Source organism: Dreissena polymorpha, chromosome 10 (assembly GCF_020536995.1).
Source record: "Dreissena polymorpha isolate Duluth1 chromosome 10, UMN_Dpol_1.0, whole genome shotgun sequence".
Taxonomy (NCBI): domain Eukaryota; kingdom Metazoa; phylum Mollusca; class Bivalvia; order Myida; family Dreissenidae; genus Dreissena; species Dreissena polymorpha.
In genome coordinates this window covers 13,856,265-13,877,861 of record NC_068364.1, presented here as the reverse complement: position 1 = coordinate 13,877,861, position 21,597 = coordinate 13,856,265, and the positions used below count along the sequence as shown (strand labels likewise).

At 40.6% G+C, this 21,597-nt stretch overlaps 1 protein-coding gene across 2 annotated transcripts in view; it reads right to left on the bottom strand.

Moving 5' to 3' along the window:
- LOC127847432 (presequence protease, mitochondrial-like) overlaps positions 1-21,597 on the bottom strand; it is a 93,131-nt gene that overhangs the window by 64,792 nt on the left and 6,742 nt on the right. For both annotated transcript variants that reach the window (XR_008033963.1, XM_052379337.1), the window contains exons 4-10: positions 16,703-16,854; positions 15,213-15,327; positions 14,864-14,960; positions 11,366-11,526; positions 10,006-10,132; positions 8,979-9,067; positions 940-1,068 (exon numbers count right to left, since the gene is read on the bottom strand). Coding sequence is in view for 1 of the 2 variants with exons in the window: in XM_052379337.1 (XP_052235297.1) it covers positions 940-1,068; positions 8,979-9,067; positions 10,006-10,132; positions 11,366-11,526; positions 14,864-14,960; positions 15,213-15,327; positions 16,703-16,854 (870 nt within the window). In the remaining variant the exon portion in view is untranslated. The remainder of the gene's footprint in view (positions 1-939; positions 1,069-8,978; positions 9,068-10,005; positions 10,133-11,365; positions 11,527-14,863; positions 14,961-15,212; positions 15,328-16,702; positions 16,855-21,597) is intronic.

Genomic DNA, 21,597 nt, shown 5'->3' with positions numbered 1-21,597 from the left:
CCAAACGGTCGACTGACGAAATTTATGAAAATTAATGCCTGACGATTAATAATGGTTTCACAGTACTTGATACCACACTACTTGTCAGATACTTGATACCACACTACTTGTCAGATACTTGATACCACACAACTTGTCAGATACTTGATACCACACTACTTGTCAGATACTTGATACCACACTACTTGTCAGATACTTGATACCACATCACTTGTTGGATACTTGATACCACAGTTCCTGTTGGATACTAGATACCACATTACTTGTTGAATACTTGATACCACACTACTTGTCAGATACTAGATACCACACTACTTGTCAGATACTTGATACCACACTACTTGTCAGATACTTGATACCACACTACTTGTCAGATACTTGATACCACACTACTTGTCAGATACTTGATACCACACTACTTGTCAGATACTTGATACCACATCACTTGTTGGATACTTGATACCACAGTTCCTGTTGGATACTAGATACCACAGTTCCTGTTGGATACTTGATACCACAGTACTAGTTGGATACTTGATATCACAGTACTTGGATACTTGATACACTTCTACTTGTTGGATACTTGATACCACAGTACTAGTTGGATACTTGATATCACAGTTCTTGTTAAATACTTGATACCACAGAACTAGTTGGATACTTAATACCACATTACTTGTTGGAAACTTGATACCAAAGTAATTGTTGGTTACTTGATACCACAGTACTTGTTGGATGCTTAATACCACAGTACCTGATGGATACTTGATACCACAGTACTTGTTGGATACTTGATACCAAAGTTCCTGGTGGATTCTTGATACCACAGTACTTGTTGGACACTTGATACCACAGTACTTGTTGGATACAGGATACCACAGTACTTGTGGAATATGGAACACTACAGCATGTGATACTGGATACAAGAGTGATACTGACCCAATGACAGGAGAGTAGTCAGAGCCGATGTTGGCCTCCAGCAAGGCCTGGTAGAATGGTGATGTCTCCCCATCTGTCAGAAGGGTGGACAGGATACTCAGTGTGGTTGCCTCATCTGAGTCTGTGATCCTGTAAGCGAAACGACAGTACAACAGAGTGGTCAAGTAGCAGGGTGGACTGGATACTCAGTGTGGTTGCCTAATCTGAGTCTGTGATCCTGTAAGCAAAACGACAGTACAATAGAGTACTCAAGTAGCGGAGGGACTGGATACTCAGTGTGGTTGCCTCATCTGAGTCTGTGATCCTGTAAGCAAAATGACATTTCAATAGAGTACTCAAGTAGCGGAGGGACTGGATACTCAGTGTGGTTGCCTCATCTGAGTCAGTGATCCTGTAAGCAAAATGACAGTTCAATAGAGTACTCAAGTAGCGGAGGGACAGGATACTCAGTGTGGTTGCCTAATCTGAGTCTGTGATCCTGTAAGCAAAATGACAGTTCAATAGAGTACTCAAGTAGCGGAGGGACTGGATATTCAGTGTGGTTACCTCATCTGAGTCTGTGATCCTGTAAGCAAAATGACAGTACAATAGAGTGCTCAAGTAGCAGGGTGGACAGGATACTCAGTGTGGTTGCCTAATCTGAGTCTGTGATCCTGTAAGCAAAATGACAGTACAATAGAGTGCTTAAGTAACAGGGTGGACAGGATACTCAGTGTGGTTGCCTCATCTGAGTCTGTGATCCTGTAAGCAAAACGACAGAACAATAGAGTGCCCAAGTAGCAGGGTGGCCTGGATACTCAGTGTGGTTGCCTCATCTAAGTCTGTGATCCTGTAAGCAAAACGACAGTACAAAAGAGTGCTCAAGTAGCGGGGTGGACTGGATACTCAGTGAGGTTGCCTCATCTGAGTCTGTGATCCTGTAAGCAAAATGACAGTACAAAAGAGTGCTCAAGTAGCAGAGGGACTGGATACTCAGTGAGGTTGCCTCATCTGAGTCTGTGATCCTGTAAGCAAAACGACAGTACAAAAGAGTGCCCAAGTAGCGGGATGGACTGGATACTCAGTGTGGTTGCCTCATCTGAGTCTGTGATCCTGTAAGCAAAATGACAGTACAACAGAGTGCTCAAGTAGCGGGATGGACAGGATACTCAGTGTGGTTGCCTTATCTGAGTCTGTGATCCTGTAAGCAAAATGACAGTTCAATAGAGTACTCAAGTAGCGGAGGGACTGGATATTCAGTGTGGTTGCCTCATCTGAGTCTGTGATCCTGTAAGCAAAATGACAGTACAATAGAGTGCTCAAGTAGCAGGGTGGACAGGATACTCAGTGTGGTTGCCTAATCTGAGTCTGTGATCCTGTAAGCAAAATGACAGTACAATAGAGTGCTTAAGTAACAGGGTGGACAGGATACTCAGTGTGGTTGCCTCATCTGAGTCTGTGATCCTGTAAGCAAAACGACAGAACAATAGAGTGCCCAAGTAGCAGGGTGGCCTGGATACTCAGTGTGGTTGCCTCATCTAAGTCTGTGATCCTGTAAGCAAAACGACAGTACAAAAGAGTGCTCAAGTAGCGGGGTGGACTGGATACTCAGTGAGGTTGCCTCATCTGAGTCTGTGATCCTGTAAGCAAAACGACAGTACAAAAGAGTGCTCAAGTAGCGGAGGGACTGGATACTCCGTGTGGTTGCCTAATCTGAGTCTGTGATCCTGTAAGCAAAACGACAGTACAATAGAGTGCCCAAGTAGCGTAGTGACTGGATACTCAGTGTGGTTGCCTCATCTGAGTCTGTGATCCTGGTAGCAAAACGACAGTACAAAAGAGTGCTCAAGTAGCGGAGGGACCGGATACTCAGTGTGGTTGCCTCATCTGAGTCTGTGATCCTGTAAGCAAAACGACCGTACAAAAGAGTGCTGAAGTAGCGGGGGGACAGGATACTCAGTGTGGTTGCCTAATCTGAGTCTGTGACCTTGTAAGCGAAACGAAAGTACAATAGAGTGCTCAAGTAGCAGGGTGGACTGGATACTCAGTGTGGTTGCCTTATTTGAGTCTGTGATCCTGTAAGCAAAATGACAGTACAATAGAGTACTCAAGTAGCGAAGGGACTGGATACTCAGTGTGGTTGCCTCATCTGAGTCTGTGATCCTGTAAGCCAAACAACAGTACAACAGAGTGCTCAAGTAGCGGAGGGACTGGATACTCAGTGTGGTTGCCTTATCTGAGTCTGTGATCCTGTAAGCAAAATGACAGTTCAATAGAGTGCTCAAGAAGCGGAGGGACAGGATTCTCAGTGTGGTTGCCTAATCTTAGTCTGTGATCCTGTAAGCAAAATGACAGTACAACAGAGTGCTTAAGTAGCAAGGTGGACAGGATACTCAGTGTGGTTGCCTCATCTGAGTCTGTGATCCTGTAAGCAAAACGACAGTACAATAGAGTGCTCAAGTAGCAGGGTGGACTGTATACTCAGTGTGGTTGCCTCATCTGAGTCTGTGATCCTGTAAGCAAAATGACAGTACAATAGAGTGCTTAAGTAGCAGGGTGGACAGGATACTCAGTGTGGTTGCCTCATCTGAGTCTGTGATCCTGTAAGCAAAACGACAGTACAATAGAGTGCCAAAGTAGCAAGGTGGCCTGGATACTCAGTGTGGTTGCCTCATCTGAGTCTGTAATCCTGTAAGTGAAACGACAGTACAACAGAGTGCTCAAGTAGCAGGGTGGACTGGATACTCAGTGTGGTTGCCTAATCTGAGTCTGTGATCCTGTAAGCAAAACAACAGTACAAAAGAGTGCTCTAGTAGCGAAGGGACTGGATACTCAGTGTGGTTGCCTCATCTGAGTCTGTGATCCTGTAAGCAAAGCGACAGTACAAAAGAGTGCTCAAGTAGCGGAGGGACCGGATACTCAGTGTGGTTGCCTCATCTGAGTCTGTGATCCTGTAAGCAAAATGATCGTACAAAGGAGTGCTGAAGTAGCGGGGGGACAGGATACTCAGTGTGGTTGCCTAATCTGAGTCTGTGACCTTGTAAGCGAAACGAAAGTACAATAGAGTACTCAAGTAGCAAAGGGACTGGATACTCAGTGTGGTTGCCTCATCTGAGTCTGTGATCCTGTAAGCCAAACAACAGTACAACAGAGTGCTCAAGTAGCGGAGGGACAGGATACTCAGTGTGGTTGCCTAATGTTAGTCTGTGATCCTGTAAGCAAAATGACAGTACAACAGAGTGCTTAAGTAGCAGGGTGGACAGGATACTCAGTGTGGTTGCCTCATCTGAGTCTGTGATCCTGTTAGCAAAACGACAGTACAATAGAGTGCTCAAGTAGCAGGGTGGACTGTATACTCAGTGTGGTTGCCTCATCTGAGTCTGTGATCCTGTAAGCAAAATGACAGTACAATAGAGTGCTTAAGTAGCAGGGTGGACAGGATACTCAGTGTGGTTGCCTCATCTGAGTCTGTGATCCTGTAAGCCAAACAACAGTACAATAGAGTGCCCAAGTAGCAAGGTGGCCTGGATACTCAGTGTGGTTGCCTCATCTGAGTCTGTGATCCTGTAAGTGAAACGACAGTACAACAGAGTGCTCAAGTAGCAGGGTGGCCTGGATACTCAGTGTGGTTGCCTAATCTGAGTCTGTGATCCTGTAAGCAAAACAACAGTACAAAAGAGTGCTCTAGTAGCGAAGGGACTGGATACTCAGTGTGGTTGCCTCATCTGAGTCTGTGATCCTGTAAGCAAAACAACAGTACAATAGAGTGCTCAAGTAGCGGAGGGACTGGATACTCAGTGTGTATGCCTAATCTGAGTCTGTCATCCTGTAAGCAAAATGACAGTACAATAGAGTGCTCAACATCTTTTCTAGGAGTGCAAACACATCCAGCCTATTTGGAATCAATTAATATCTTTTCTTGAACAACATCAACTAAACGTTAAACTATCTTTCTTAAATGTAAGTTTCGGAATTAACTCATTGAAATCAATAGACTGTAATAATATTGTGAATTTTATGGTTATATTGATGAAATATTTTATCTTAAACATGAAGTACAAAAAACAAGTACCAAATTTTAATTGTTTTGTCCATAGTCTTAAACTAAAAATCCAGATTGAGAAAGAAATAGCCCTCAGAAATGACACATTACAAATCTTTGAACAAAAATGGAATCGGATTAAATTCTCAAAATGTTTTGTCCACTTATATACATTTCACTCTAATGCTAGTTTATCTCTCTAAAATAGTTTTGTTTATTTTTTTTTATTATTATTTTTTTCAATCTGACAAGACCATTGTGAATATACAACAAAACACACAAGCCCAGTATGCTTTCTTCTGCCTTTACACAACTCATCATTTTTCATAACTATTCCTCTGTTGTTCTTTTCTTTTCTCTCTAAAAAAATATATATTATATTAGCATATCTTGTATAACATGTCTGAACTTTATTGCTTTGTACAATCACTATGTTGTATGATCATATACATGTTTACATTGTATGTATGATATTGAATAAAAAAAACACAAAAAAAAAAATAGAGTGCTCAAGTAGCAGGGTGGACTGGATACTCAGTGTGGTTGCCTCATCTGAGTCTGTGATCCTGTAAGCAAAATGACAGTTCAATAGAGTACTCAAGTAGCGGAGGGACTGGATACTCAGTGTGGTTGCCTCATCTGAGTCTGTGATCCTGGGAGCAAAATGACAGTTCAATAGAGTGCTCAAGTAGTGGAGGGACTGGATACTCAGTGTGGTTGCCTCATCTGAGTCTGTGATCCTGTAAGCAAAATGACAGTTCAATAGAGTGCTCAAGAAGCGGGATGGACTGGATACTCAGTGTGGTTGCCTCATCTGAGTCTGTGATCCTGTAAGCAAAACGACAGTACAATAGAGTGCTCAAGTAGCGGAGGGACTGGATACTCAGTGTGGTTGCCTCATCTGAGTCTGTGATCCTGTAAGCAAAACGACAGTTCAATAGAGTACTCAAGTAGCGGAGGGACTGGATACTCAGTGTGGTTGCCTCATCTGAGTCTGTGATCCTGCAAGCAAAACGACAGTACAACAGAGTGCTCAAGTAACAATATTAAAAAAATTAACTGAGGGTGATCCTAACTTTATGCAACGCTACTTACTCAGGCAGGATATAGTTGATAAACAGGGTGATGCTATCTCTTGATTACACAACTAATTCTGATAAATAATATACAAGTTGATCAAACATGTAGCTTACACCACTTTTACACCACTTACTCAGGCAAGGCAGGATATAGTTGACATACAGGGTGATGCTATCTCTAGTTTACATAACTTATTCTGATAAATGGTAGTTAATATACAGGGCGATTATACATGTATCTTACACCACGTTTACACCACTTACTCAGACAGGAGATAGTTGACATACAGGATGATCATACATGTAGCTTACACCACGTTTACACCAATTACTCAGACAGGAGATAGTTGACAGACAGGAGATAGTTGACATCATATGATGTAAATTACACCTCTTTTACACCACTTACTCAGACAGGAGATAGTTGACATACCGGGTGTTGCTATCTCTAGTTTACCCAACTAATTCTGATAAATGGTAGTTAATAGACAGGGAGATCATACATTTAGCATACACCACTTTTACACCAATTACTCAGACAGGAGATAGTTGACACACAGGGTGATCATACATGTAGCTTACACCACTTTTACACCACTTACTCAGACAGGAGATAGTTGACAGACAGGAGATAGTTGACAGACAGGGTGATCATACATGTAGCTTACACCACTTTTACACCACTTACTCAGACCTGAGCTAGTTGACAGACAGGGTGATCATACATGTAATTTACACCACTTTACACCACTTACTCAGACCTGAGATAATTGACAGACAGGGTGATCATACATGTTGCTTTCACCACTTTTACACCACTTACTCAGACCAGAGATAGTTGACAGACAGGTGATCAAACACCTAGCTTACACCACTTACTCAGACAGGAGGTAGTTGACAGACAGGGTGATCATACATGTAGCTTACACCACTTTACACTACTTACTCAGACCCGAGATAATTGACAGACAGGGTGATCATACATGTAGATTACACCACTTTTACACCACTTACTCAGACAGGAGATAGTTGACATGCAGGGTGATCATACATGTAGCTTACACCACTTTACACCACTTACTCAGACCGGAGATAGTTAACAAGTCAGGGTGATCATACATGTAGCTTACACAGTCGTCGAAATTCGCACTAGTCCGACAGCAAAAAACTAGTATTTTTTCTTTCGGGCTTGTAGAAAATCTACTATTACAAGCCCGACGTGCTTGTACAATTCATTAAACAGAAAACGAGTTCCACTTTCATTTTCAATATTTGTAAACAAAGTTTTGAGCCGCTTAAATCAACAGCCGCTTATGTTTTAACACTGCACACATCAATCGGGACACCTCGGACAATTCCGCCATATCGGCGACGGTGTGGTGTAGCCCACTGTCCGATGCGTTCAGATTGTGCACACATGTGCTGGGCAATCAGCCGATAATTGGATTACTGCGCATAAAGCGCATGGTTTTTGTATTGGTTCCCGGATAACTATTATGTAAAATAAATGTTTTGCGTTGCGTTCGGGACACAGAGAGTATCAGTAATGGCCGAACAGTTGTCATTCAGGTACGTCGTTGAGGAATGCGAATCTGAGGTAACTGTGATTGAAGCGTTTGTCAACTGGCTTTTTGTAGAATAACCTGGAACTTAATTGCTTATATATTTTCTGGTGTTCAGGTTTACTTTCTCTTTCACATGGATATATGGGATACATTTCTGCTATTTTTTACCTAAACTTTATGTATATATTTATAATTGTGATTTGATTGAAATCCGTGTGTGAAATTAGTTTCTTCTTATTTCAGGATTCGAAAGAGGCTGGCTCACATGACGAGGAAGCTAACTTGGATGAAGATGAAATTAATAAGAGATTTGTATTGTATTCTAAAGATTGAATAAATGAATGCTTCTTTGGATGTTTTATGTTATGTTTATCTGCTTTTTTTGACAAAAATGTTTGGGCTAGTAAAATCTGACTCGGGCTTGTTCAAATTCCCATAGTACTAGCCCGACTTGCTTGTAGATTTAAATCTGAATTTCAATGACTGCTTACACCACTTTACACCACTTACTCAGACCTGATATAATTGACAGACAGGGTGATCCTACATGTAGCTTTCACCACTTTTACACCACTTACTCAGACAGGAGATAGTTGACATGCAGGGTGATCGTACATGTAGCTTATATCACTTTACACCACTTACTCAGACCGGAGACAGTTGACAGACAGGGTGATCATACACGTAGCTTACACCACTTACTCAGACAAGAGGTAGTTGACAGACAGGGTGATCATACATGTAGCTTACACCACTTTACACCACTTACTCAGACAGGAGATAATTGACAGACAGGGTGATCATACATGTAGCTTACACCACTTCTACACCACTTACTCAGACAGGAGATAGTTGACATGCAGGGTGATCGTACATGTAGCTTACATCACTTTACACCACTTACTCAGACCGGAGACAGTTGACAGACAGGGTGATCATACACGTAGCTTACAACACTTACTCAGACAGGAGGTAGTTGACAGACAGGGTGATCATACATGTAGCTTACATCACTTGTACACCACTTACTCAGACAGGAGATACTAGTAGTTGACAGACAGGGTAATCATTCATGTAGCTTACACAATTTTTACACCACTTTCTCTGACAGAAGACAGTTGACATACAGGGTGATCATACATGTAGCTTACACCAATTTACACCATTTACTCTGACAGGAGATAGTTGACAGACAGGGTGATCATACATGTAGCTTACACCACTTTTACACCACATTCTCAGACAGGAGATAGTTGACATACAGGGTGATCATACATGTAGCTTACACCACTTTTACACCACTTACTCAGACCTGAGATAGTTGACAGACAGGGTGATCATACATGTAGCTTACACCACTTTTACACCACTTACTCTGACAGTAGATAGTTGACAGACACTGTGGTCTGCTTGGCTGGGTCTGCTGCCATCGGGTCAGACTGACAGCTGATACTGACCTCCCTCTGTAATCAATTCCTAACATGTCAATACCACCACTTAAAATCTTACAAATCTTAAAGTAAGAGTGGCATGAGAACATTGTCCGTTCACATTATAAGAATACATACCTTTAGGTATTATCTTTCAATAATAAGTATAACTTTAATGAACTTACTTCATGTTATTATTGATAAACTAAAACAGTCCATGGTTTTTATATCAAATGGAGCACAAACACCAGAATCCAGTAACTTACCATACCAACTATATCTAGCATATCTAATATTGTGTTACAACAACTAATGCATTAAAATGTTAACATTAATAGTCCAAATTGGGAAGCACTCTTTGCAAGAGTCTGCCTGCTATTAACAGCTATCATCGTCCGTCTGGTCTCAAGAAATTTGTGAAAAGTTCCATGAAAGTCTTCTTTTTTTAATGTTCATCTCCCAATGTTTTGAAAGTGACACGTTGTATTTAATGGTTAATGTGTTACACTGAATAGATAAATAATTTGTAAAATTCAATGTAGCTAAGAGTATACATTGATATGCATCTCATAATTACATGAAATAAAAGTTTGGTTCCAAAAACCAACAGTCAGAATATTGTGTGCATTAATGACCGGGTACCAACAGTCAGAATATTGTGTGCATTAATGACTGGGCAGTTCTTGTTTGAATTATACTTCCACAAAGACAGAAACGGGCAAGTAAGCTATTAGATTACATCTCACGGCCAATAATTATTTTCAATTTGTTAAACAACTAAGCAAACTTGCTTTACCAGGATTATTGTTAGGATTATTATTACTACAATTATGCATGAATAAAGTTGATTCTGTATAAGTGGATAAAAGGATTTCATTGTGTTAATGGATTCCAGTAAATAAGTTACCCAAATGTAGTTGTATTTCTGCAATTTGTACAAGTTAGAGGTTGAAAGGTAATAATGTCCTTACCGGGGTGTCCCATCGGGGCTCATTTGGGACGTCTGTGTTCACGGTGACAGCATCAAAGTGCTTCAGGTAATCCTCATTGATGTAGTGCAGATGATCGGCCAGGGGAAAACTGCCATAGGTAAAGAACCTGCAAGAATCAATGTAGTGGCTTAAAAGGCTTATAGCATAATTAAACAAGAGGCTTTAAATAGCTGTGTATTTATCAGCATGCAATCATGCAATGAGAAGAGCTAACCAAACCTCACAGCATCCCTTGAATAAATTGTTTACAGCTGGTGATTTCATGTTCCTAGGTAATACTTTGCGACAAATCATGTTTTGAGTTTGTTTATGAAAATGCCCCCCATATAACGTCCCACCCCCACTCCCAATTTTGTGATTGTGGTAAGTTTTCATGAACGAGCCATCAAACCAGTGGCCAATATTACTAATGCACACAATTAAAAAAATGAATACAGCAATTATTTTTTAACTTAGTAAATAAGTGTTATAGAAATTCTGTATCTGCAGCAGTGTTCCCCTACAGGGCATTGCTGGGGTGGTAGTGTGCCTGGTGACCTACAGGGCATTGCTGGGGTGGAAGTGTGTCTGGTGACCTACCGGGCGTTGCTGGGGTGGTAGTGTGTCTAGTGACCTACCGGGCGTTGCTGGGGTGGTAATGTGTCTTGTGACCTACCGGGCATTGCTGGGTTGGTAGTGTGTCTGGTGACCTACCGGTCTTTGCTGGGGTGGTAGTGTGTCTAGTGACCTACCGGGCGTTGCTGGGGTGGTAATGTGTCTTGTGACCTACCGGGCATTGCTGGGGTGGTAGTGTGTCTGGTGACCTACCGGTCTTTGCTGGGGTGGTAGTGTGTCTGGTGACCTACCGGGCATTGCTTGGGTGGTAGTGTGTCTGGTGACCTACCGGGCATTGCTGGGGTGGTAGTGTGTCTTGTGACCTACCGGGCATTGCTGGGATGGTAGTGTGTCTGTTGACCTACCGGGCATTGCTTGGGTGGTAGTTTGTCTGGTGACCTACCGGGCATTGCTGGGGTGGTAGTGTGTCTGGTGACCTACCGGGCGTTGCTGGGGTGGTAGTGTGTCTGGTGACCTACCGGGCGTTGTTGGGGTGGTAGTGTGTCTGGTGACCTACCGGTCATTGCTGGGGTGGTAGTGTGTCTGGTGACCTACCGGGCATTGCTGGGGTGGTAGTGTGTCTGGTGACCTACCAGGCATTGCTGGGATGGTAGTGTGTCTGGTGACCTACCGGGCATTGCTGGGATGGTAGTGTGTCTGGTGACCTACCGGGCGTTGCTGGGGTGGTAGTGTGTCTGGTGACCTACCGGGCATTGCTGGGGTGGAAGTGCGTCCGGTGACCTACCGGGCATTGCTGGGATGGTAGTGTGTCTGGTGAAAATGCTTCAGCTGCTGCCAGGTGAGGTCGGGTATGCAGGCAGGGTCGCCCCCGGATACCACTCCATACGTGTGGCTTGGCAACAGCCGGTTCTGTACTGCCTCACAGAAGATGCTCTGCTGACTGGACTGAACAAGGAATAAACAGTCAGCACAAACTGTAGTAAAATATCCACATTTTGTTTATCGCTTCAACTGACATCCAAATATCCTTACATTTAGGACTGTTTAAACTTAAATACAAAAAAATATTAATTAATTTTATCTTATCATCAGTGCCAGAATTGAAGTCAACATAATTCACAATTTTAAAGCATGTCTGTATGTTCTGTTTTCAAAAAAGAATATATGTTCAAACAATACAAAAACCTCAAGACACTTTGTGCAAATCAGTTTATCAAACAAATTCATTGAATTGATTACCGTACTAAATACATTTAGTTTATGGATGGGTGCAAGTCCCTTGATACAGTATAATCCTAGGAACAATAATAAAGTGTAGGGCAACTGATTTTATGCATTGAAATTCTGCTAATTGATATCTATTCAACCATGAAGTTTCATGTTGAAATCTTATAGAGTATCTAAGATACTGCCCTGAAAAGTTACATCATTACAAAAACTACAAAAAGCAATAACATTTATTGAAGAAAGGACAGGGATATGGTTCTTGTGCAAGGCAATTCTCCTCATTGATATCTTAACAACCATGACATTTCATGTTGAAGTATTGTATCAGAGATATAGCCCTGAAAAGTTAATCATACAAAAACAATAAAGGGCAATAACTCTTATTTAAGAAAGTGTAGGGTTATGGTTCTTAAGCTTGGCATGTTTCCTCATGATATCAATACACCCATGAAGATTCATGCTGAAATCGTATACTGTGAAACCATTTATTTTCGACAGCACAAAATTTCGCCATTTTTATAAAAATGACGATTTCGTCAGCACTTAAATTCGCCGATTTCTGATTTTGCATTTAAAAAAATGCGTCAGTCAATATCCGATTTGTGTGTAATACATATTCGCGATCAATCGCAGTTGCGAAAAATCGTGGTACGAATGCGGGAACACACTTGAGAAACACTGCAGGATATGGGGCCTGTTTGTCACATGCCAATTAACTAGTCTTTTGTTATCAAGGGACAGTAATGGACCCTCTTAATGTATGCCATTAACACGTTCATTGTTATGATTAGCGGACAAGTGGGATCGAATAACCGTTAACGAGTGTTTGTAACAACGAAGCCAATTGCCAATTGGGTATGTGTTCTAGTTGGTATGATTTTGATTAAAATGCTGTCAATACCGTTTTAAAACTGTTTGTGTTATACAAAAGAGGTTCCAGTTTGTTAAGTGGTTTTTTTTCCAAATAAAATGCTTTTTTTCTGATATCAACATTAAAATTAGAAACTCTATGTGTGTGTTTGTTCTTAAAAAGTAAACTACCGGTATATTAATCAATAATGTCAATAATTTAAAAATAAATAAATTGATACATATAAAATAGTAATAAGTGTGGTTAAACGCAAACAATCAAACAACAAACAGCAATTAAAATATTCATTATTAATTTGTGATAAATACGCATGTTGATCACACATCGTCATCTTTTTATTTGGTTTATTGTCTTTCATCGGCATTCGCTGCGTGATGGCTAATATGCAACACCCCTGAAAAACACAATGCACCTAATGGGTAATAAAGTTATAAACAATTAGCGCTAATTCATTACCATTCTACATAAACGAAGTCAACGCATTCGATACAGCTGTAATGCACACGCGTTTTAAAGAAGTGTCACGTGTCAGTTAAGTACCTTGTGTAATCTACATCCATTTGTGTCAAAACCGGAGTGTCTACGGTATAGTTTAAAATATTGTTCAATTTGGTATTTGTTTTTGTTCAAACATAGAGCATGATTGTTCGTTAGGATCTTAAATTCTCATATCGGTCGACTGACGAAATTTATGAAAATTAATGCCTGACGATTAATAATGGTTTCACAGTATGGTACGATATAGCCCTAGAAATTTGCAACCTACAAAAAAACAAAGGGCAATAACTCGTATTCAAGAACGTGTAGGGTTATGGTTCTTGTGCATGGCACTTCTCTTTACTGAAATCTATACACCCATGAAATTGTATGTTGATATCTTATATATTTTCTGAGATATAGCCCTGAAAAGGTCGTGACAGACTGACGGACAACACCAATTCTGTATCCATCCGCAAAGATAACAAACTGACTGTGCTAGAAAAAACAGTAAATACACTTCACAAGTCACATACAAAAAGATGGATGGCTGGACAAACAGGACAATCACTGTATGCCTCATTTTTTCAAGATGCAATTGCAAAACAAAACAAGAGCACCGCCTTGCGGGTGCAGACCGCTCATCAATTTTTCTTTTTAAAGGTGAAGGGACCTATCTCAATTTCAATCACAAAGGAGGGACGGGTGGAGTGGAGGGGGTTGTATAGTGTGGGGGTGTGGGGATGGTTTGGGTGGAGTCTATTGTGGTTTGTCAGGTAAGAGTTGTTTTGTCAAAGTATCAATCAAATCTAATCATAAATAAAGAAGTTATGGCAATTTTAGCAAAATTTAATAATTTGACCTTCAGTGTCAAGGTCATTCAAAGGTCAAGGTAAAATTCAACTTGCCAGGTACAGTACCCTCATGATAGCATGAAAGTATTTGAAGTTTGAAAGCAATAGCCTTGATACTTTAGAAGTCAAGTGGATCTAAACACAAAATTTAACCATATATTCAAAGTTACTAAGTTAAAAAGGGCCATAATTTCGTAAAAATGACAACCAGAGTTATGCAACTTGTCCTTTACTGTCCCCTTATGATAGTTTGCGAGTGTTCCAAGTATGAAAGCAATATCTATGATACTTTATGGGTACAGTGGACCAAAAAACAAAACTTAACCAAATTTTCAATTTTCTAAGTATAAAAAGGGCACATAATTCTGTCAAAATGCCAGTTAGAGTTACATAACTTTGCCTGCACAGTCCCCTTATGATAGTTAGTAAGTGTTGCAAGTTTGAAAGCAATAGCTTTGATACTTAAGGAATAAAATGGACCTAAACACAAAACTTAACCAGAATTCTCAATTTTGTAAGTATAAAAAGGGCACATAATTCTGTCAAAATGTGCGCCAGAGTTATCTAACTTTGCCTGCCCAGTCCCCTTATGATATTAAGTAAGTGTTCCAAGTTTGAATGCAGTAGCATTGATACTTAATGAGAAAAGTGGACTTAAACGCAAAACTTAACCGGACGCCGACGCCAAGGTGATGACAATAGCTCTCTTTTTTTTCAAAAAATAGATGAGCTAAAAAATGTTCTCTATAAGCTACCTGAAAATTAAGTTATTGAGTATATTGTATACAGTTAAGATAATAAAGCATGAACTAGTTGAGCTTCTTTTGAAGCCCTGACAACATATTTCACCTACGAAGACTCCCTTCATCTCATTGTAGACGACCCCCTTGAAAGTAAGAGGAGAGTTGGGGTCTGTCAGGTCCACGGGCTCCAGTCGCCATCCCTCCTGGCTGAGACAAGCAGGGGCAGTGATAGTATTAATAATAAATACTTAGATTTGCAAAATGTAGAAGTTTTATATTAAAAGTGCTCTAAGATTCAAAATTTTTAATTTTACCACATTGTCTTATTAAAATTAAACACAAATGTTCTGTTGAGCCTGTCATTAAACAACACAAAAAGTCGAGTTTAAAACAACACCTTAACTTAAATTCAATTTGCCAACAACAATCAGCATCGCCATTTGTCCCAATAATAGGTACCTGAAGTCGAGCTCCCGCAGCTGTGGGTAGAAGACAGCGTCCAGGTAAATAGAGAGCAGGTTCTTGAAGTCCTGACGGTTTTGTGTAGAAAATGGATACATTGTCCAGTCACTTGCTACAATACATTCATATACATTGTCCACTCACTTGCTACAAAACATTCATTTACATCGTCCATTCACTTGCTACAATACAATTATAACAAAATAATTTTAGCAAGAGGCCCAAAGACGCTCACCTGAAATACAAAGGAACTGACCTGCTCAGTGTAGCCCCAAGATATCATTAGAACAAATGTTCTGAGCAAGTTTCATGAAGAGTGAACTATAAATGTAACTTTTAGAGTGCTAACAAGGTTTCACTATAGCCATATTAGGATAAATTCGCCTTAAACAAAGTTTCTGACAAAGTGTTATGAAGATTGGACAATAAATGTGACCTATAGAGTGAAACAAGATTTTACTACAGCCATACACATGTATAAGGAAAAATGCCTAGCCTCCTGGCGGCCATGTTTTTCAACCAATTATGAACTCGTCCAAAATAAAATTGGGACAAATATTCTGACCAAGAATCATTAAGATCAGACAATTGATATGGCCTCTAGAGTGTTAACAAGGTTTTACTATAGTAATATATACCCATATAAGGAAAAATGCCCCACCCCATTTCCGCTATGTTTTTCAAGCAACCGGAACCATTTTTGAACTAGTTCAAGATATAATTAGAACAAATGTCCTGACCTTGTTTCATGAAGATTGGACAATAAATTAGTAAAACAAGGTTTTTCTAAAGCCATATTGGGAAGAATGCGCCACCCCCTGGCAGCCATGTTCTAAAACCAACCAAAACCGTTTTCGGACTTGTCCAAGATATCATTGAGAAAAACCTTCTGACCAAGTTTCATGAAGATGGGACAATAAATGTGGCCTCTAGAGTGTTAACAAGGCAAATGTTGATGCCTCACGACGCAAGACAGACAAAAGGCGATCACAAAACTCCCCATGAGCACATTGTGCTCAGGTGAGCTAAAAAGTACTCACATTTATTACATGGGATCCAAAAATCAAACATTCACCAAATATGTAAAGAAAAAGAATAATGTAATTTGAATTACTTGATATTCTTACAAAGTAAGTTAGCTACAGGTCTGCTAAAGTTTGAATAATCTTCAAATTTCAATTTGTCATTACAAAAGAAGTCATAGGCACACTTAGAGGGAATTTGGTGAGCTGGACAGAAGCAATGAACAGGGACTTTAACATGTTTTAGTATTCCTTTTGTGCAACTCACATTAAGTATTGAAATATTAAACTGTTGCAAATGGATTTTTCTTCATTTATTACCAAAAAAAAAAACAGTTTGTCATCAACTTGTTTTAGTATCTGAACAGTGCCAATCTCTCTCACTCTGTATGTTTGCTTTACATTAGATCTGACACCCAGTCCCATTATACTCACAGCTTGAACATTTTCGATTGCTCTCCTTACCTGTGAATGCATTCATAAATGTGGCCAGGGATCTGTTAATCATTTTGAAGAAGGGGTCCCTGACGGGGTATTTCTGGGAGCCGCATAGCACAGTATGCTCTAGGATGTGAGGCACACCTGTGCTATCCAGTGGTGTGGTCTTGAATGCAACACTGAAATCAAACACAGACTGTAACAACATTTCTGAACACTGGCGCAGGTGAACAGCAGAGACTGCCACTGCAGATAGGAAGTGTCCCAAATACTCTGCATTCAGTCAGATCAAGTGAAAGACCTACACCCTAACGGCATATCAGTGATGAACATTTTCGATTGCTCTCCTTACCTGTGAATGCAGTGTGCACATCAGCAATGGAATTGTGCAGTGTGCACATCAGCAATGGCATGGTGCTGTGTGCACAGCAGTAATGGAATAGTGCAGTGTGCACATCAGTAATGGTATTGGGCAGTGTGCACATCAGTAATGGTATGATGCAGTGTACACATCAGTAATGATATGGTGCAGTATGCAAATCAACAATCGCATGATGCATTGTGCACATAAGAAATGGCATGCTGCAATGTGCACATCAGTAATGGTATTGGGAAGTGTGCACATCAGTAATGGTATTGTGCAGCTTGTACATCATTAATGGTATGGTGCAGTGTACACATCAGTAATGGTATTGTGAAGTGTGCACATCAGTAATGGTATTGAGCAGCTACGTATCAGTAATGGTATTGTGCAGTGTGCACATCAGTAATGGTATGGTGCAGTGTTGACATCAGTAATGGTATGGTGCAGTGTGCACATCAGTAATGGTCTGCTGTAGTGTGCACATCAGAATGGTATGATGCAGTGTACACATCAGTAATGGTATGGTGCAGTGTGCACATAAGTAATGGTATGGTGCAGTGTGCACATCAGTAATGGTAGTGTGAAGTGTGCACATAAGTAGTTGTATGATGCAGTGTGCACATAAGTAGTTGTATGATGCAGTGTGCACATCAGTAGTTGTATGATGCAGTGTGCACATCAGTAATGTTATGATGCAGTGTGCACATCAGTAATGGTATGATGCAGTGTAAACATCAGTAATGGTATTGTGCAATGTGCACATCAGTAATTGTATAGTGCAGTGTGCACACCAGAAGTTGTATAATGCAGTGTGCACATCAGTAATGGTATGCTGCAGTGTGCACATCAGTTATGGGATGGTGCCGTGTATACATCAGTAATGGTATTCAGGTATGCTGAAGAGTACACATCAGTAATGGTCTGGTGTAGTGTGCACACCAGTAATGGTATGATGCAGTGTGCACATCAGTAATGGTATGCTGCAGTGTGCACATCAGTTATGGGATGGTGCAGAAAATACATCAGTAATGGTATTCAGGTATGCCGAAGAGTACCCATCAGTAATGGTATGGTGCAGTGTAGACATCAGTTATGGATGCTGCAGTGTGCACATCAGTAGTTGGTATGGTGCAGTGAGCACATCAGTAATGGTTTGGTACAGTAAGCACATCAGTAATGGTCTGATGTAATGTGCACATCAGTAATGGTATGATGCAGTGTACACATCAGAAATGGTATTGTGCAATGTGCACATCAGTAATTGTATAGTGCAGTGTGCACACCAGAAGTTGTATGATGCAGTGTGCACATCAGTAATGGTATGCTGCAGTGTGCACATCAGTAGTTGGTATGGTGCAGTAAGCATGTCAGTAATGGTATGATGTAGTGTGCACATTAGTAATGGTATGATGCAGTAAACACATCAGTAATGGTATGATGTAGTGTGTACATCAGTACTGGTATGATGCAGTGGGCGCATCAGTAATGGTATGATGCAGTTAACACATCAGTAATGGTATGATGCAGTGTGCACATCACTAATGGTATGATGTAGTGTGCACATCAGTAATGGTATGATGCATTGGGCACATCAGTAATGGTATGATGCAGTGTGCACATCAGTAATGGTATGATGCAGTGTGCACATCAGTAATGGTATGATGCAGTAAACACATCAGTAATGGTATGATGTTGTGTGCACATCAGTAATGGTATGATGTAGTGTGTACATCAGTACTGGTATGATGCAGTGGGCGCATCAGTAATGGTATGATGCAGTTAACACATCAGTAATGGTATGATGCAGTTAACACATCAGTAATGGTATGATGTAGTGTGCATATCATTAATGGTATGATGCAGTGTGCACATCAGTAATGGTATGATGCAGTGTGCACATCAGTAAAGGTATGATGCAGTTAATACATCAGTAATGGTTTAGTGTGCACATCAGTAATGGTATGATGCAGTGGGCACATCAAAAATGGTATGAATCAGTAAACACATCAGTAATGGTATGATGCAGTAAACATATCAGTAATGGTATGATGTAGTGTGCACATCAGTAATGGTTTAGTGTGCACATCAGTAATGGTATGATGCAGTGGGCACATCAGAAATGGTATGAATCAGTAAACACATCAGTAATGGTATGATGCAGTAAACACATCAGTAATGGTATGATGCAGTGTACACATGAGTAATGGTATGGTGCAGTGTAGACATCAGTAATGGTATGATGCGGTGTACACATCAGTAATGGTAGGGTGCAGAGTGCACATCAGTAGTTGGTATGGTGCAGTAAGCACATCAGCAATTGTATGGTGCAGTGTGAACGTCACTAATGGTATTGTGCAATGTGCATATCAGTAATTGTATAGTGCAGGGTGCACATCAGTAGTTGTATGATGCAGTGTACACATCAGTTATGGCATGCTGCAGTGTGCACATCAGTTATGGTAAGTTGCAGTGTAGACATCAGTAATGGTATGATGTAGAGTGCACATCAGTAATGACAGGATGCAGTGTGCACATCAGTAATGGTTTGGTGCATTGGGCACATCAGTAATGGATTGATGCAGTGTGCACATCAGTAATGGTATGATGCAGTGTGCACATCAGTAATGGTATGGTGCATTGGGCACATCAGGAATGGTATGATGCAGTGTGCACATCAGTAATGGTATGATGCAATGTGCACATCAGTAATGGTATTGGGCAGTGTGCACATCAGTAATGGTATTGTGCAGTTTGTACATCAGTAATGGTATGGTGCAGTGTACACATCAGTAATGGTATGATGAAGTGAGCACATCAGTAATGGTATTGTGCAGTCTGCACATCAGTAATGGATTGATGCAGTGTGCACATCAGTAATGGATTGATGCAGTGTGCACATCAGTAATGGTATGATGCAGTGTGCACATCAGTAATGGATTGATGCAGTGTGCACATCAGTAATGGTATGATACAGTGTGCACATCAGTAATGGTATGGTGCATTGGGCACATCTGTAATGGTATGGTGCAGTGTGCACATCAGTAATGGTATGGTTTAGTTTACAGAGATAGTGTGTAGTTTCCTACCTGAATGAATTGTTGGTGTCATCCCTAGCCACATGTAGTTTCCTATCTGAATGTATTGTTGGTGTCATCCCTAGCCACATGTAGTTTCCTACCTGAATGTATTGTTTGTGTCATCCCTAGCCACATGTAGTTTCCTACCTGAATGTTTTGTTGGTGTCATCCCTAGCCACATGTAGTTTCCTACCTGAATGTTTTGTTGGTGTCATCCCTAGCCACATTAGTGTCCTACCTGAATGTATTGTTGGTGTCATCCCTAGCCACATGTAGTTTCCTACATGAATGTATTGATGGTGTCATCCCTAGCCACATGTAGTTTCCTACCTGAATGTTTTGTTGGTGTCATCCGTAGCCACATTAGTGTCCTACCTGAATGTATTGTTGGTGTCATCCCTAGCCACATGTAGTTTCCTATCTGAATGTATTGTTGGTGTCATCCCTAGCCACATGTAGTTTCCTACCTGAATGTATTGTTGGTGTCATCCCTAGCCACATGTAGTTTCCTACCTGAATGTATTGTTGATGTCATCCCTAGCCACATGTAGTTTCCTACATGAATGTATTGTTGGTGTCATCCCTAGCCACATGTAGTTTCCTACCTGAATGTATTGTTGATGTCATCCCTAGCCACATGTAGTTTCCTACATGAATGTATTGTTGGTGTCATCCCTAGCCACATGCAGTTTCCTACCTGAATGTATTGTTGGTGTCATCCCTAGCAGGGGTTCTGATATAAGGCGTCCGAGTTGTCCGAGTCGTCAATTTCCCCTTCCGGACAAGCTTTTTTTCAAAGCTGGCTCATCCGGGGACAAGTAAAATTTCCGTGGCAAACATTTTTTGAGAACGTAACTACTCCATTTTCCGAAAATCAAAAACGAAAGTTTATATAAATAGCTAACGATTAATCTGCGGACTGGCACACGTTTTCAAATGCAAGGTAGGTGTTTTCAAATGCAAGGTAGGTAATTTTCCGATAATAATTATTTAATGTAGTAAACCAGTCCACGCGTATTTGGCAACAGTCAATCACGCATAAGATAACATTTTCAGTAGAGAAACCAGCGCACATGTCTATAGCGACAGCCAATCACGCATCAGATAGCATTTTTTGTAAATTGCAAATTTCCTCATACATGTTCTACCGACATGCAGCGAACATTATATTTTTTTTTTAATAAAATGACTTCAACGTCAAGCCATGACGCAAATCAGACCAATGATAAAATCAGTTCGGCGTCGGAGAAGACGAGAAAAAACAAGTATGAATATGATAAAGCCTATGACCTCCCCTTGGCTTGAAAACGTTGCCAGTGTGTGTAAATGTAAACTTTGTAAGGAGTTTCCTTTATTAGCAGATAAAGTATGTTTGTATCATTTGCTTAATTAGTAATGATCTTTTCTTTACCTATCTTAAAAGTACCGACAAGTACTTCTTTGGTACGGACAAGTGAATTTGTGGGTCCAGCTTGTCCGTG